Source organism: Nannospalax galili, unplaced genomic scaffold (genome assembly GCF_000622305.1).
Source record: "Nannospalax galili isolate Female #2095 unplaced genomic scaffold, S.galili_v1.0 scaffold951, whole genome shotgun sequence".
Classification (NCBI taxonomy): Eukaryota; Metazoa; Chordata; class Mammalia; order Rodentia; family Spalacidae; genus Nannospalax; species Nannospalax galili.
The window spans coordinates 705,559-721,328 of NW_008329324.1; the positions used below are offsets into that span (position 1 = coordinate 705,559).

Consider the following 15,770-nt stretch of genomic DNA (forward strand, 5'->3'; position numbering starts at 1 on the left):
AGACAGGGTCTCCCTGTAGCTCTAGCTGTCCTGGAACTGGCTATGTAGACCAGGCTGCCTCCACCTCACAGAGATCCACCTGCCTCTGCTTCCCAAGTGCTGGGATTAAAGGTGTGTACAACCACCGTTTTTCTGTTTTTTATTTTATGTGTATGAGTGTATTGCCTGCATGTATGTAACTGCACCCATATCGTGCAATGCCGCAGAAGTCAGAAGAGGGTGTTGGATCCCCTAGAACTGGAGGTAGGACAGTTGTTGGCCACCATGTGGGTGCTGGGAATCGAACCTGGGTCTGCTGCCAGAGCAGTCAGTGCTCTTAACTGCTGAGCCATCTCTCCAGCCCACCTAGTCATTTTTTTTTCTTTTTATTATTTTCATTTTATGTGTATGAGTGTATTGCCTGCATTCATGTAAGTGTACTTATATTGTGCAATGCCTGAGAGGTCAGAAGAGGGTGTCAGATTCCCTGGAACTGGAGTTACAGACAGTTGTTAGCTGCCATGTGGGTGCTGGGAACCGAACCTGGGTCCTCTACAAAAGCAGTCAGTGCTCTTAACCACTGAGCCATCTCTCCAGCCCCTACATCATGTTTTAATCAGAATCTGTTGGCCATCCCCCAAACTCTTGCAAACTCTGTCCTAGAAACACTGCCTGGAGCTGCTCCCAGGGCAGTTTCCCTTGACAGAACTGAGAGGGAGCAGGGAAAGATCAACGCAGTGAGTCTCATTCCATCAGGGTCAGAGTAGAGACCTGAAGGGCTGGGGCTATTACAACTGTGTCTTCCTCACAGGCTGGGATTATCTACTACAGCCAGGAAAAGTACTTCCACCACGTGCAGCAGGCTGCGAGCACGGGCCTGGAGAGATTCAGCAATGACCCTGTGTTACAGTTCTTTAAAGCATTTGGAATCCTCGGGGAAGGTAAGGACTGGAACTGCGGGCATTTTGACCCCAGGTACCACCTCAGTCCTAACCCTTTGTTCATATCTGAATGCCTACTTCTAACTAAGTTCCCATGGAAATGGTCTCACACTGACTACAGATTCCCAGGTCAATCCACAGAAGCCTGTGTACTTTGTATTGAGTTAACTTTGGAGATCTTAGAGAGCTACTATCCCTGTGTGCCTCAGTTTCCCTAAGCAAAATCAGTGGTTGGAGAGAGGGCTACATGACTCTTGAAGTCATCCCAGGCTTGGGACCTGAGAGCTGACTCTGCACCAAAGAAGGAAGAGGGAGGTATGGTTATAGGCAGGCATGATGTCAATGTAAGACGGGGGTGGGGCTTACATAAGAGCTACATGCTAACATCACAGGGTATCTTAGGCTAAGAGCTGTCTGAGCTGCCTATGGCCAATGTTGGGGACATGAGGGATAAATGTAATTAGTGGCTCTTGATCAATTGGCTGGGAATATCTGTCCCTCTTCAGAACTGACCCTAGCCTCTTTAGGATCCCCAGGCATACCTTCAGACATACCTCTCAGTTCTAAGACTCAGCCAGGTGTGATGGTACACATCTGTCATCCCAGCACTTGGAAGGTAGAGACAGAGGATCAGGAATTCTGGGTTATCCTTGCTGGGCTCTTCCAGCCAGGAGTGGAGGCCTTTCTTCTCTGAGCTGTAGGTATGAGGGTGTGGAAGACCAGGAAGGTCAGCCAGCAGTGGCCTCGAGTGAGAAGTGTCTCCAGCTGACCCTGGGCCCTCACCTACTGCAGCTGTTAGAGTAAGGCCAGGACAGCAGGCTTCAGTCATCCCCAGCTAAACAGTAAGCTTGAAGCCACCCTGGGATACATGAGACCCAGTCCAGGAAAGGAAAGGGGAAAGAGGAAAGGAAAAACTAGGCCGGAGAGATGATTCAGGAGTTAAGAGCTCCTCCTAGTTCTCCAGAGGACCAAGTTCAGTTCCCAGCGCCTGTATCAGGTGACTCACAACTCCCTGTAACTCCTGCTCTGGAGGATCTGACTCCCTCTTCTGACTTCCACAGGCACCTACACTCAAATACACATACCCACACACAAACACACGTACACATACATGTAATTAAAAATAAAATCTTAGCCGGACGTGGTGGCGCACACCTGTAGTCCCAGCCTTGGGAGGCAGAGGCAGGCAGATCTCTGTGAGTTCAAGGCCAGCCTGGTCTACATAGTGAGTTCCAGGACAGCTGGGGCTACAGGGAGACTCTGTCTCAAAAAGACAAAAAATAAAATAAAATCTTTTTTTTTCTTGAGACAGGGTCTGCTTGTAGCCCTAGCTGGCCTGGAACTCACCAGGCTAGCCTCAATCTCACAGACATCTCTGTCTGCCTCTGTCTCCCAAGTCCTGGAATTAAAGGCATGTATCACCATACCCGGTCTATAAAATAAATCTTTAAAAAAAAATAAACGATGGGGCTGGAGAGATGGCTCAGCAGTTAAGAGCACTGCCTGCTCTTGCCGAGGACTGGGGTGTGAGTTCCAGTACCCACATGGTGGCTGACAACTGTCTGTAACTCCAGTTACAGGGGATCTGATGCCCTCTTCTTACCTCTGTGGGCACTGCAGGACACATGTACACTTACATACATGCAGGCAATACACCCATACACATAATAAATAAAATATTTTCAAAAAAAAACAGATGCTAAGATGACTCAGTTGGTAAAGTACTTGTCTTGTAAGCACAAGGACCTCAATTTGATCTCCACAACCCATATTAAAAAAACGGAAAAACAAGCTGGGTGTGGTGGTGCACACCTTTAGTCCCAGCACTCAGGAGGCAGAGGCAGGTGGATCTCTGTGAGTTCAAGGCCAGCCTAGTCTACAAAGCGAGTTCCAGCCAGCTGAGGGCTACAGGGAGACCCTGTCTCAAAAAAAAAAAAAAAAAAAAAAAAAAAAAACAGACATGATGGCTGGTGCAAACCTGGTGCAGGAAGGTGGAGACTGGCAAATCTCTGGGGCTCACTCGCCAGCCAGTCTAGTCTGCTTGGCAAGTTTCAGGCCAAGCAAGCTATCTCAACAAGCAAGGTGGATGGGGGCTAGAGAGATGGTTCAATGGTTAAAAAGCACTTGCTGCTCTTGCCAAAGACCTGAGTTCAGATCCCAACACCCACATGGTGGCTCATAACTGCCTGGAACTCCAGTTCCATGGGATCTGTTGCCTTTTCTGGCCTCACCAGGCTCCTGTATGCAGGTAGTACACATACACTCACTCAGGCACACACATACACATAAAAGTAATAATTAAGCCAGGCGTGGTAGCACACGCCTGTAGTCCCAGCACTTGGGAGGCAGAGGCAGGTGGATCTCTGTGAGTTCAAGGTCAGCCTGGTCTACATAGTGAGTTCCAGGACAGCTTGGGCTACAGGGAGACCCTGTCTCAAAAAGACCAAAAAAAAAAAAAAGTAATAATTAAATATTAACAAACGAGGTGGATGGTGCCTGAAGAACAAGACCTGAGGTTGTCCTCTGGCCCTGACACATGTACACACAGGGTCCGTGTGTCTGTCTAGAGCCTGCAACCCAAATCATGTGCTTTCTTTACAGAGCGTATCCACGATGCCATCAGTGAGCTGGAGAGCATCAAGAGCTACCCAGACATGTGTCTATGCTCTGTCATCGCCCTGCTTTATGCTCACAAACGCTGTGACACCATTGGTGAGTGTAGCCACACATAGCAGGCTGGACCCAGGGGGGGAGAAAATGCCACTGCAGACACAGCCCTTCAAGGGATGCTGAAGGAAGGGTGTATGCACAGGTGACTTGGATCAATGTTGCCAGCCAAAACAAGCAGCTGCTTTCTCCCCTAACTTCCATACCCAGAGGCCTCAGAGAAAACTTATGCCTGCATCCAGCTGAGGGTGAAGCAGGCAGACAGTATGACAGAAGGTGTTTCATTCCAGACTCAAGGTAGGGGGGTGGTGCACAGCTTTAACCCCAGCACTCGGGAGGTAGAAGCATGTGAGTCTCTGTGAGATCAAGGCCAGCCTGGTCTACATAGCAAATTCCAGGCCAGCTGGGGCTGCATAGTGAAACCCTATCTCACAAAACAACAAACAAAACCTTCAGGAAACACCCTTCATTTCCACACCAAGATACTGTCGAAAAAAATCAAGCCATCAGGGCTACAGAGATGTCTCAGTGGTTAAGAGCACTGGTTGCCCTTGCAAAGGCCCTGGCTTGGTTCCCAGCACCCACATGGTAGCTCTCAACCATCATAACTCCAGTTCCAGCTCATCCAATGCCCTTTTCTGGCATCTGCTGGCATTGCATGACACGGGTACACGTATATACATGCAGGCAAAACACTTGTATACATAAAATAAAAATAAATTTAAAAATTTTTTAATGAAGCCATTATAAATAACCATGCCCCAAATCTCAGGTCTCTAAAAAGTCAAAGAGAGGTGCTAAGACAGACTGTAGGCTCAGGATAGGCAGTGGGCCTCAGTCAGGGGGTTCAGGTCCAGTCTGCCTGCTCAGCATACTGATGGACATAGAGGGAATAAAAAGTATATCCCAAACGGCAAACTGAGTTCAGGTGTGTGCAACTCCTGTGGTGTCCTGGGCAGATGTTGCTGGTGTCCAGGTCCTGGGATGGCCCTTAGACAGCCATATATATGCAGAGAGGGCCAATATATGCAGTCTTCCCAGGCCCGTGGTGGCCTTAGGCACAAACCTCCTTGTCCTAACTTGGCCTCTTCTTCCTCTCCTGGATTTAGATGGAGAAGCTGTCCAGGAGCTGGAGAGCAGCTTAAAGGAAATCCGCAAGACAGCCAGTGACACTGCCCTGTACTACGCCAGCCTGTTCTTCTGGCTCATAGGCCACCACGACAAAGCCAGGGAATATGTTGATCACATGCTGAAGGTCTGCAGTGGCTCCAGAGAGGTACCCACCATGAGCATCTTGGGGCCAGAGCCGAGAAAAGCAGCATCCAGACATCGTAGCAGGATGGCCCATCACTCCCAGAGGGCTCTGGAACTGGGGCCCCACCCAGGCACTAGACTTCAGCCATGCCGCCCATGTTGTCTGAAAACACATCGGCATTTGTCTACAGGGTCCCATCTCTAGACTAGTTTTCTGTGGCCCACTCTCTATTTCTTTCGTCATAGTCTGTTGCATGAACTTTTCTTGAGAGATGTGAACAAACACCTATTCACCCTAATAAGGCACCACTAAAGTCCAATTTGGTAGGCCAGTGAGTCTACTGGGCTTTCTTACAGAGCATGGGTGACCCTAAACAGTTTTACCACCACCAGGCCTCACCCTGGAAGAGATAATGGCCTCCCCATAGCTGCACAGATGGAGTCCCTCCTGCAGTTAGCCCTCTACCTAGCACCTTGCCACATGCAGTTAGATCAGAGTTATATGGAGTTGGCAATGAGATGCAGGAGGGAAGGGCTGACATCTCAGGTTAGGATCTAATGATCCTCCCCAATCTCTCCTGTGAGGGATTGGTCAACAGGGGCACTGATCTGAGGTGTGCTTGTGAGTAGTCACAGCTGATTTTGGTAAAGATGGTAATGGCTTTTATACTCGGAGGACTGAATTCTACAGTGGCCCAGGTTGTAGCCAAGGATGGCCTTGAACTTCTAATCCTTCCACCTCTACCTCCTGAGTGCTGGGATTACAGGCATATACCACCATGCCCAGTTTTATGTGGTGCTAGGGATCAAACCCAAGTCTTTCTGCATGCTAGATAGACACTCTACCATGTATTCCCATCTCCCAAGCTATATTTTTTAAACATCTTTACTTAACTAGTGACATTTAGAAATCAGAATATTAGAATGAAAATATGACTCAGTGGGTAAAGGTGTTTGCTGCCAAACCTGATGATCTGAATTCAATTCCCAGAACCCACACAGTGGAGTACTTGCACACACACACACACACACACACACACACACACACACACACACACATGCACGCACGCACACGCACATACACACACAGGCACGCATGTACAGAGACACAGATACACATATACACACTAAATTAATAGATAAAGTTTTAAAATTTTAATCAGAAGATTTGGGGGCTAGAGAGATTGTTCAGCAGTTAAGAGCACTTACTACTCTTGCAGAGGTCCAGATTCTGATTCCCAGTACCCTTATTGAATGCTTTATAACTGTCTATAACTTCAGCTCCAGGGGATCCGATGCCCTCTTTTTACTTCCACAGACACTTCACTCATATGCACAAACCCACAGATACATATATACATAATTAGAAATAAAAACAAAATCCTTTTTTTAAATCAGAAAATTTAAAGTGGGCATGCCTGTCATCCTAGTACTTGAGAGGCTGAGAGAACAGACTGGGCTCCTGGGCAAAGACCTTGTCCCAAAAAGAAAGAAGAGCTGGGCTCCCAGCACTTGGAAGGCAGAGGCAGGCAAATCTCTGTGAATTCAAGGCCAGCCTGGTCTACATAGCATGTTCTAGGCCAGCCAGTGCTACATGGTGAGACCCTATCTCAAAAAATAAATACATAAAAATAAAAAACAGAAAAAAGGAAATAAATAAATGGAAATAAAACAGATAATATATCAGGAGGTTTTCTACCTAAAAATCCAGATTTCCTGGTCCTTTGGAAAAATCTAAGCAAGCTGTCCACACTGGGCCCTGCCCTCCCTCCAGTGACTTACTGGGTTGGAGTGGTGGCTCCCACATGCTTCATGTGACAGATACAGTGTGTTGGTCCTAATCGTAGGGTTGGAAGCCCTTTTCAGGTCATGCATTCTCCACAAGCCTGATAACAGTTTTCAAGAGTGTACCCATTGTCCCCTGAGGAGGGGTGAAACCTTATTTATATATAAGACAGATAACCATAGTGCACAATATGCTGAGATGAGACATCTGTGATGTTATTAATAGCATCTCTTAGAGGTGGAGGCACTGTCTCCTGAAGAGAGAGATCAGGGTTAAAAGAGAAACACTGGACTGGACCATCAAGGGATGCTTCAGGGCAGGCAGGTGTCTCCCAAGTGCCCTTCAGTGCTGCTTCCCAGGCCTGGCCTTCCTCATAACTAGGAGGGGCTGAGTGCCTAATGGAGAAGTGCAGAGATCAAGAATGGCCTGACCCATGCCCTGGTATTATCACTTGACCCCATGTAAAGTAAGCAGGCCAGACTGAGGAAGGGGAGAGGGCCTCAATAAGGAGTAATAAATAGCTGTGGGGAAGCAGGGAGAGGAGATTACCTCCAGGAGGGGCTTCCCAGGCCGGGTTATGACCTAGTAGTTGATCAGATGAATAGGGCCTGGTTTGAAAGGTGAGGAGCAACAGGATGTTACAGGTGGTGGGATCAGGGAGGCCTGGCAGAGGAACAGCTGAGATCTGTGCAATGTGCTGCCACTGAGTGATGTGGAAATGGTAAAGGCTGGGACATGAGCAGGCTTGGGTAGAGGCCAAGCAGTACCAAGGACTTGACCTTTCCTCCTCTTCTCATGCCAGGGCTATATACTTAAAGGCTGGGTGGACCTCACCTGCAATAAGCCCCACATAGTGAAGAAATCCATCAAGTACCTGGAGCAAGGAACTCAGGACACCAAAGATGTGCTGGGGCTGATGGGCAAGGTATGCAGAGGGGAGGGGGAGAGGCCTTAGTGTCTCTGACTGAGTCACTGGAGCCAGAGACCTGCTAGGTGAACTCAGGCTGACCTGAGATGAGGCACAAAGGCCCAGAAAGGGTCAGCAAGCAGTCCAGGGTCACACAGCAGCCCAGAGCTTACCCCCTTTCCCCCCTCCCACTTTGTGCAAGCATCTTTCTCATTCTGTTTTGTTTTAAGTACTAGGGAATTGAGCCCAAGGCATGCACTCTACCACTGAGGTACATCCCCAGCCGCTATTTGGTTTTTTGAGACAGGCTCTCATGTAGCCCAGGAATGCCTTTTACTCATTATGTAGCCAAGGCTGTCCTTGAGTTCCTGATCTTCCTGCCCCTACCTCTGGAGTGCTGATATGCCCAGCAGCATCTTCTTCCTTCTGCCTCAGGTCACCTCAGGTTGCAGCCTGGACTCTCCTCTGCCTCCCTCCTTGGTGTCACTCCGTCCCTTTTCTCCCCTTCTTCCCTTTACTCCTCCTGTTTCCCCCTTTCTCTTCCCGCTTGTTAAAGTTACTTAGTGGCCCTAAGAAAAGGGAGGCAGATGTTTTACCTATTTTGCATTTTCTGATCTTAATTTGAATGAAATTTCTTTTTTTAATATTTTATTATTTTTATTTTATGTGTATGTATGTATTGCCTGTACATATGTAAGTGCACCTGTGTCGTGCAATGCCCGTGGACAGAAGAGACTGCCAGATCCCCTGGAACTGGAGTTACAGACAGTTGTTAGCTGCCATGTGGGTGCTGGGATTTGAACCCAGGTCTTCTGCAAGAACAACCAGTGTTCTTAACCACTGAGCCATCTCTCCAGCCCCTGAATGAAATTTCTTTTTCTTTTGTGATCTGCATTGATTCAGTCTTTGAGAAAAGAAACCTCTTACTTTCTTCTCTTTAAAAAAGGCTTTCTTTGGAAAATGACTACATTGTCATTAAAAACAAGTGGAAAGGAGGAAGGAGTTGGAAGACAGAGAAAGTGAAAAAAGGATAGAGAGAAAAAGGGAGAGGAAGGAATGGGGGGGGCTCACCCTGGGCCATAGGTGTCATGCCAGGGCTTGTTCCCCTCTAGCCTCTTTAATCGTAGCACTCAGAAGGCAAAGGCAGGCAGAGCTCTGTGAATTGGAGGCCAGTGTGGTCTACGTAGTGATTTCCAGGCCAGCCAGGGCTATATAGTTAGACCTTGTCTCAAAATAAGCCAGAGAGAGAGAGAGAGAGAGAGAGAGAGAGAGAGAGAGAGAGAGGGAGAGAGAGAGAGAGAAAAGGAGAGAGAGAGAGAGAGAGAGAGAGAGAGAGAGAGAGAGAGAAAGGCTGGGTGAATCTCATCCAAATAGTTCTCATGCAGCAGATGGTGATTAACATAGAGACCCACAACTGGAGGAAACCAGAGAGAGAGAGAAGAAAATCGGAGGTGAGGGGCTGGACGTGGTGGTGCACACATCAGTTCCAGCACTTGAGTGGCAAGTAGATTTCTGTGCCTTCAAGGCCAGCCTGGTCTACATAGTAAGTTCCAGGCCAGCCAGGGTTATATAATGAGCCCTGTCTCAAAAATCAAATAATAAAATAAAATATAAAATAAAACAAAATAAAATAGATAAAATAAAGTAAAATAAAATAAAAATATAGAGGAGGCCAGAGAAGGGAAGGGGAGGAAAGGAAGATGGCGCATGCCTGTAATCCCAGCACTGGGAAGTGGAGGCACGAGTATCAGGAGTTCAACATTTCACGCTAATATTTCTGGGCTGTGCCTCCCCACTTTTCTCTCAGCTTGGATTGGGTATGCTTTGGGTCGGGTCCTGGGCTACAGTAGCCATGGAGATTACTTGGTTTTGCTGGAGGCTTAGCTGACAGCACAGCTAGGATCAACACCTGAGGGGAGAGGAGTTGGGCTGTGAACAGTCAAGGCAGAGGCCTCAGGTGCCTCCCTGGGGAGCCCCAGCCCTGAGGGCCTTGATGTGATTAGACACTCTGGCTGTGATCAGACTCTCTGGCTGCTCCAGAGAGGGGTGTGACTCAGTTTGAGACAGATGTCTTTGCTATGGTCAATCCCTGGAGGGACCCTCACAGTGCCAGCAGACATAAGCGCTCCTAAACCTGAACAGAGCCACATATAGCATCCCTGCAGGGTTGGAGACAGCTGCCATGGTGTGTTCTGTGTTTGCTTTAGTCCCTTCTTCCTGGTATAAAATTGTATCATGAGCAAATGCCATGTTGAACCTGCACAGAAAGGCAGTCCTGTCCTGCATGGCCACAGTGTGAGTCCCCCAACAGAAGCGCTTACAACTGTACCTTAGAAAGAGCTGCAGTGAACATGTCTTCCTGATTCAAATAGTCAGCCATCTCTTAAGGCAAGGTTGTTGTAAATCTAGGTTAAGCCAGCCAGGGCTGCTCTTGTAGAGGACCCAGATTCACTTTCTAGCACCCACAAGGCAGCTCACAACCACCTGTAACTCCAGTTCCAGGGGATCCAACAGCCTCTTCTGGCCTCTGTGGGCATTACACAACACGGGCGCACTTGCATATATATGCAGGCAAAATACACACATAAAAAATATTTACACTTAGCCAGCCTTTCTAGTCCTTTGCTTGCTTGCTTGCTTGCTTGCTTGCTTGCTTGCTTGCTTGCTTTTTCATTTCTGGTATGTGTGGGGGTAGGTATCCTTGCACACAGAAGATGGAGGTTGGATCAGGAATTGTTGGGATCAGGAATTATCCTTGATCACTTATCCAACTTATTCTTTGAGGCAGAGTCTCTCACTCAAACCCAGAGCTAACCCACATGGCTAGCCTTGCTAACCAGCTTGTTCTGGGGCTCCTGTCTCTTCCTTCTGGGCTAGTATTACAAGGGGCTGCAGCAGTGCCTGGTTTATGCAGTGCTGAGGATTGAACTCCAGGGCTCATGCATACTAGGCAGGCATTTTACCAACTGAACTGCATTCCCAGCCCTTAAGCCTGTTAGAAGTCCTCTTCTGGCCCTCAGGGGTCCTGGCAGGATACCCCCGGGTAATGATGACTGGACTGCAGAGGCCATGATCCCAGCCCCAAAGAATAAACAGTTTCCCAAGCATTTACTTGACTGATAGTCCCCCACAGTTAAACTCTGGGCCTTTAGGCTGCAGGCCCAGCTGGAGGGATCTGCAGTACCCATTCTGACCCAGACCTTGATCTTGACCCAAATCTGTCTCAACTGATAGAGGCGCTTTTCTCTGGTTCCCCACAGGCAACATATTTTATGATGCAGCAGAACTTCTCAGGGGCCCTGGAGGTGGTGAATCAGGTCACTGCAGCCTCAGGGAACTTCCTGCCTGGCTTAGTACTAAAGATGCAGCTGTTCCTGGCTCGGCAGGACTGGGAACAGACGGTAGAAACTGGACACAGGTAAGATGTGGGCCCACTAGTCCTGACTCCTCTCTTTCTTTTAACTATTTTTGGCAGTGCTGAGAATGGAACTCGGGGCCTTGAGTAAGCTAGGCAAGCACTCTTCCACTGAGCTATAGCCTAAGCCCTTTTTAAACTTTATTTTGAGGCAGGTTCTCACTAAGTTGCCTTGAGCTCATTCCATAGCCCAAGCAGGCTTGGAATCCTGGTTCAACCTCCCAAGTAGCTGTGGCTTATTATAGGTCAACACTACCTGGTTTTTCAGGGTGATTTGGTTTGGTTTAGTATGGTTTTTTTGAGAAAAGGTCTCATTCTGTTGTCCTGAAATTCATTATGTAGCCCAGGCTGGCCTCAAACCCATGTCAGTTCTCCTGCCCCAATCTCCCAAGTGCTGAGGTTACAGGGCTAAGCCAACACATCTGACTTTCTTTTTCATTTTTTTAATTACTATTATTATTAATAGTAATAGTAGTATGTCTGTATATAACTGTCAGGAGTCGGTTCTCTCCTTCCACCATGTTCTAGTTTACCTTCAATTGGTGTGATAAAAATACTCTGACCAATACCAACTTGCAGAGGAGTTTATTTGGCTTGCATCTCCCAAGTCACAGTTCATCATTGAGGGAGCCCAAGGTAGGAACTCAGGGCAGGAATCTGGAGGCAGAAGCTAAAGCACAGACCAGAGAGGAACACTGCTTACTGGCTTGCTCTACCAGCCTGTGCTCAGCCTGCTTTCTTATACAACACAGGACCACCCGCCCAGGGGTGGCACCACCCACAATTGCCTTGAGCTCTAAGGCTGGGCCCTTCCACATTACTCAACAATCAAAAAAATGCCCCACAGACATGGCCACAGGCCAGTCCAATAGAGACAATTCCCCATTGAGGCCCCTTCTACCTAGGTGTGTCAAGTTGACAACCAAAGCCACCCAGCACACACCATGTGTATTCCAGGGACTGAACACAGGTCATCAGGCATGCATAGGAAGTGCCTTCACCCTCTGAACCATCTTACCAGCTCAGGTTTTTCATTTTCTGAGATAAGATATCACTATGAAGCCCACACTGGCCTTGAACTCAAAATCCTCCTGCCTCTGTCTTTCAAGTTCAGGGATTCCACTGCACCTCACTCCCATTTCCCTTAGAAGCCAAGAGTGCTGGTCGGCTCTCATTTTACCAGAGAAGGAGGCAGAGAAGAGAAAGGAATGTTTCTCCAGAAAAGCTAGGAATAGTGACGGGACTGAATTGGGAGGCAGAGGAGTGAGGGGAGCACCCTGAACACTCACCCATCATGCCATCCTGGGCTGTGGAAATGAAGAAGCAGAATTAGAGGCATCGTGCAGGTGTGGCAAGAACCACAAAAAGGATGCAGTTTCACTGTGAGGAGGGACTGGAAAACCGGACCAAACACTGTTCTATTTCATTTTATAAAACTATGGGTGGGCCTGTGGCCAGATGGCTAAGTGGATAAAGGTGTCTGCCACCAAGCCTGACTACCTGGGTTCAATCCCCGGGACCCTCATAGTAGGAAGAGAGAACACACTCCCTGAAGTTTTCCTCTGGCTTGCACAGGCATGCTGTGGTACATGAATCCTCCTCCCATACACAAAAGATAGATTAGATAGATAGATAGATAGATAGATAGATAGATAGATAGATAGATAGATAGATAGATAGATAGATAGATAGATAGATAGATAGATAGATAGATAGATAGATAGATAGATAGATAGATAGATAGATAGATAGATAGATAGATAGATAGATAGATAGATAGATGATAGATAGATGTGGCACGTGAATCCCCCCATACACACAAGATAAGTAGATAGATAGATAGATAGATAGATAGATAGATAGATAGATAGACAGAAAAATGTAATAAAGAATTTAAACTATTGAGCAGGACAAATGGTACAGCAGTTAAGAACACCGACTGCTCTTGCAGAAGTCCCAGATCTGGTTCCCAGCACCCACATGGCGGCTAATAGCCATTCTTTTTTTATTTTTTTTTTCTTCTTCTCTTTGAGACAGGGTCTCCCTGTAGCCCTGGCTGACCTGGAACTCACTATGTAGATCAGCCTGGCCTTGAACTTGAAGAGATCCACTGTCTCTGCCTCCAGAATGCTGGGATTAAAGGAGTATGCCACCATGCCTTGCCTGTTAATAACCATTCTTTTTTTAAATAATTTATTGAGAATTTTATGCATGTATATGAGGTGTTTTGATTAAATCCATGGCCACTCCCTCCCCTCTAACTCCTCCCATATCTCCCCATCACTTTTTTCTGATAACTTCACATACTTTCTTTCTTTTTTTTTGATTGATTGATTGGTTGATTAATTGATTGATTGATTGGTTGATTATGTGGCTTTTGGCTACTGTAACATTCCCCCTCTGAAGACGTAACCCTAAAATCTTTTAAGGATTAGCTAAAAATTCCCAAATATTTTCAACATTTTTGGCCTTTAGAATGGAGTATGCTAGGGGGAAAAGAAAGTTCTTGAATCATGAATACGAGATGTGAAGGAGAGACAAAGGCAAGAATAATTAGCATTACCCCTAAAATCTTTTAAGGATTAGATAAAAGATCCCAAATACTTTCGATATTTTTGGTCTTTGGAACAGAGTATGTTGCTAAGAGGCCCAAGGACATTGTAAGTTTTAGCCAAGAAACTGGCTATTTTTCTTTGGGGTCTTTTTACCCTAACTGCCTAGCCAGTTCCTACCTCCTATTCTTATCACATCACCCTCTGAAGCAGTTACCCAACTTGTGGACAGGGAATCAGGATGCAGACTGCTCTGGCTTTGTCCATGCTGAACAGGGACACAGGGTGAGGCAATTGGGGTACCCCTTCAGTGGGTCTGTCTAAAACACTCCCAAATGGTATAACTTTAATCTGTAGGGGGAAAAGAAAGTCCTTGACTCGTGAATAGGAGATGTGAAAGAGAAGTAAAGGCAAGAGTAATTAGCATTACAAGTTCTAGACACAGAACTAGAAAAAAGTCAGAACAGGGCAATTTTCAAATGTTCATATGAAAGTCCATTGGAGTTTCTTGACAAGGGCTTCCAAAAGCATGCCTCTACTGGGTTCCTCCTCATTTTTCTTTTGTCTTCTAAGGCTGGACTCAAGAGTGATGGATTCAGGATTTGCTTTCAGGCATTTTGATAGCTGTTGGAATGGTTAGAACCAGTGTCAGTTCCCTCTCAAAGGCTTCTAGATAGGGAGAGAAAACAAATTTTTCCATCATTTTAGAACAATAGCTGGTTGTCTCCCTTAGCTACAGGTGGGCACTACAGTACTGGAGACCAAGATTTGAAGTCTTACATCTGAGCAGCACTTTTTGATTAGGAACAAAATAGTCAATGAGAAATAATTGTCTGAATAACTTTTCATATGAACTTAAGCCTAATGCCTGGGAAGTGTAATCCCTTGAACTCTTAAAGAAATATACTGATGGGGCCGGAGAGATGGCTCAGCGGTTAAGAGCACTGACTGCTCTTGCAGAGGACCCGGGTTTGATTCCCAGAACCCACATAGCGGCTGCAAACCATCCATAACTCCAGTTCCAGGGGAATCCAAAGCCCTCTTCTGACCTCTGCAGCATTGCATGACATATACATGCAAGCAGTGCACTAATACACGTAAAATAAAAATAATAAAATATTTTTAAAAATAAAAAAATTGTTTTAAAAAGAAATATACTGATGACTTTACTCTTTGGTTATACTTTCCTTTTGAGTGTTTAAGACCATACAGTTGGCCAAAATAAATCAATTTATTTTCACACTTAAGGTCATTTGAGGATCTGTTCCTCAGGAGTTACATGGGCTTGGGAGGAGCCCCTGGCTCCTTTCTTTTACCAGTTCCATCTATGTGAAGATAAGTCAAAGGTCCTGCTCGACCATGGCTGGCTTCACTTGGAAGCATGGATGAGGTGTTTCCTCTGAATTGACCCTCTTTGTAGACTGGACACTGGTTCAAGTCCATCTCATGGGGTCTCTATGGCCTCCCTGAACAAGAGGACAGGTGACTCACCACAGTTACAGGACATTTTGAGAGATGTTCCATAGTCCCCTGGAAAATAGTCAACCTTGGAGGGCAAGGGGCAAAAACTGTCCTTTAAGTCTCTCTGACCAGATTAGTATAGGCCTCAAAGTATGGCTGTTAAACATCCAATAAGGTTAGTTCTACCAATCTGGTACTTTCAGTTACCATGTGCTATGTAGATAAAGCTTGCGTAAAAAACCAAATAGTCTCAGATACACCTTGATTAGATACATATTTTGTTCCTTAAACTAACTGACTAAACTATGACCTTATAAATTTTAAGATTATGTATATATTATTTTTGTCTCGTCCTTTATATATCATCACAAACCTACACAGACCTTCATCACTTGCTTAGGCTCTCTCATTTTTTCTATTTTGGAAAATAACTCCATTCCCATATCCTTTTAACATCTTTTACATTCTCATTTTCTCTTTTTTTATAATTATGAGACATAATAGCATTAACAAATAAATTTTCTGTTATGAGAATTCTGCTCTGATTTTTGTTATCTCTTCTCTTCTTCTGGGTTTGTGTCTCATTTGTTCTTGCTTTTCCAGTGTCTTGAGTTGCAGTGTTAGGTCATTTCTTTGGGCTCTTTCTAATTTTTTAATGTAGGCACTTAAGAGCTATAAACTTCCCTCTTAGGACTGCTTTTAAAGTGTCCCAGAGGTTGTGCTGTGTTGTATTGCCCTTTTCATTGAATTCCAGGAATTCTTTTATTTCTTTCTTAATTTCTCCTTTGACCCAGTCATTGTTCAGGAG

At 46.1% G+C, this 15,770-nt stretch overlaps 1 protein-coding gene across 3 annotated transcripts in view; it reads left to right on the forward strand.

Annotated features, from left to right (window-relative positions):
- Ttc21a (tetratricopeptide repeat domain 21A) overlaps positions 1 to 15,770 on the forward strand; it is a 49,326-nt gene that overhangs the window by 2,097 nt on the left and 31,459 nt on the right. For 2 of the 3 annotated variants that reach the window (XM_008836377.3, XM_029565018.1), the window contains exons 2-6: positions 791 to 920; positions 3,522 to 3,632; positions 4,697 to 4,863; positions 7,430 to 7,552; positions 10,795 to 10,952. In XM_008836377.3, the coding sequence (XP_008834599.1) occupies positions 791 to 920; positions 3,522 to 3,632; positions 4,697 to 4,863; positions 7,430 to 7,552; positions 10,795 to 10,952 (689 nt within the window). The remainder of the gene's footprint in view (positions 1 to 790; positions 921 to 3,521; positions 3,633 to 4,696; positions 4,864 to 7,429; positions 7,553 to 10,794; positions 10,953 to 15,770) is intronic. The other variant, XM_029565013.1, reaches the window with a different exon arrangement.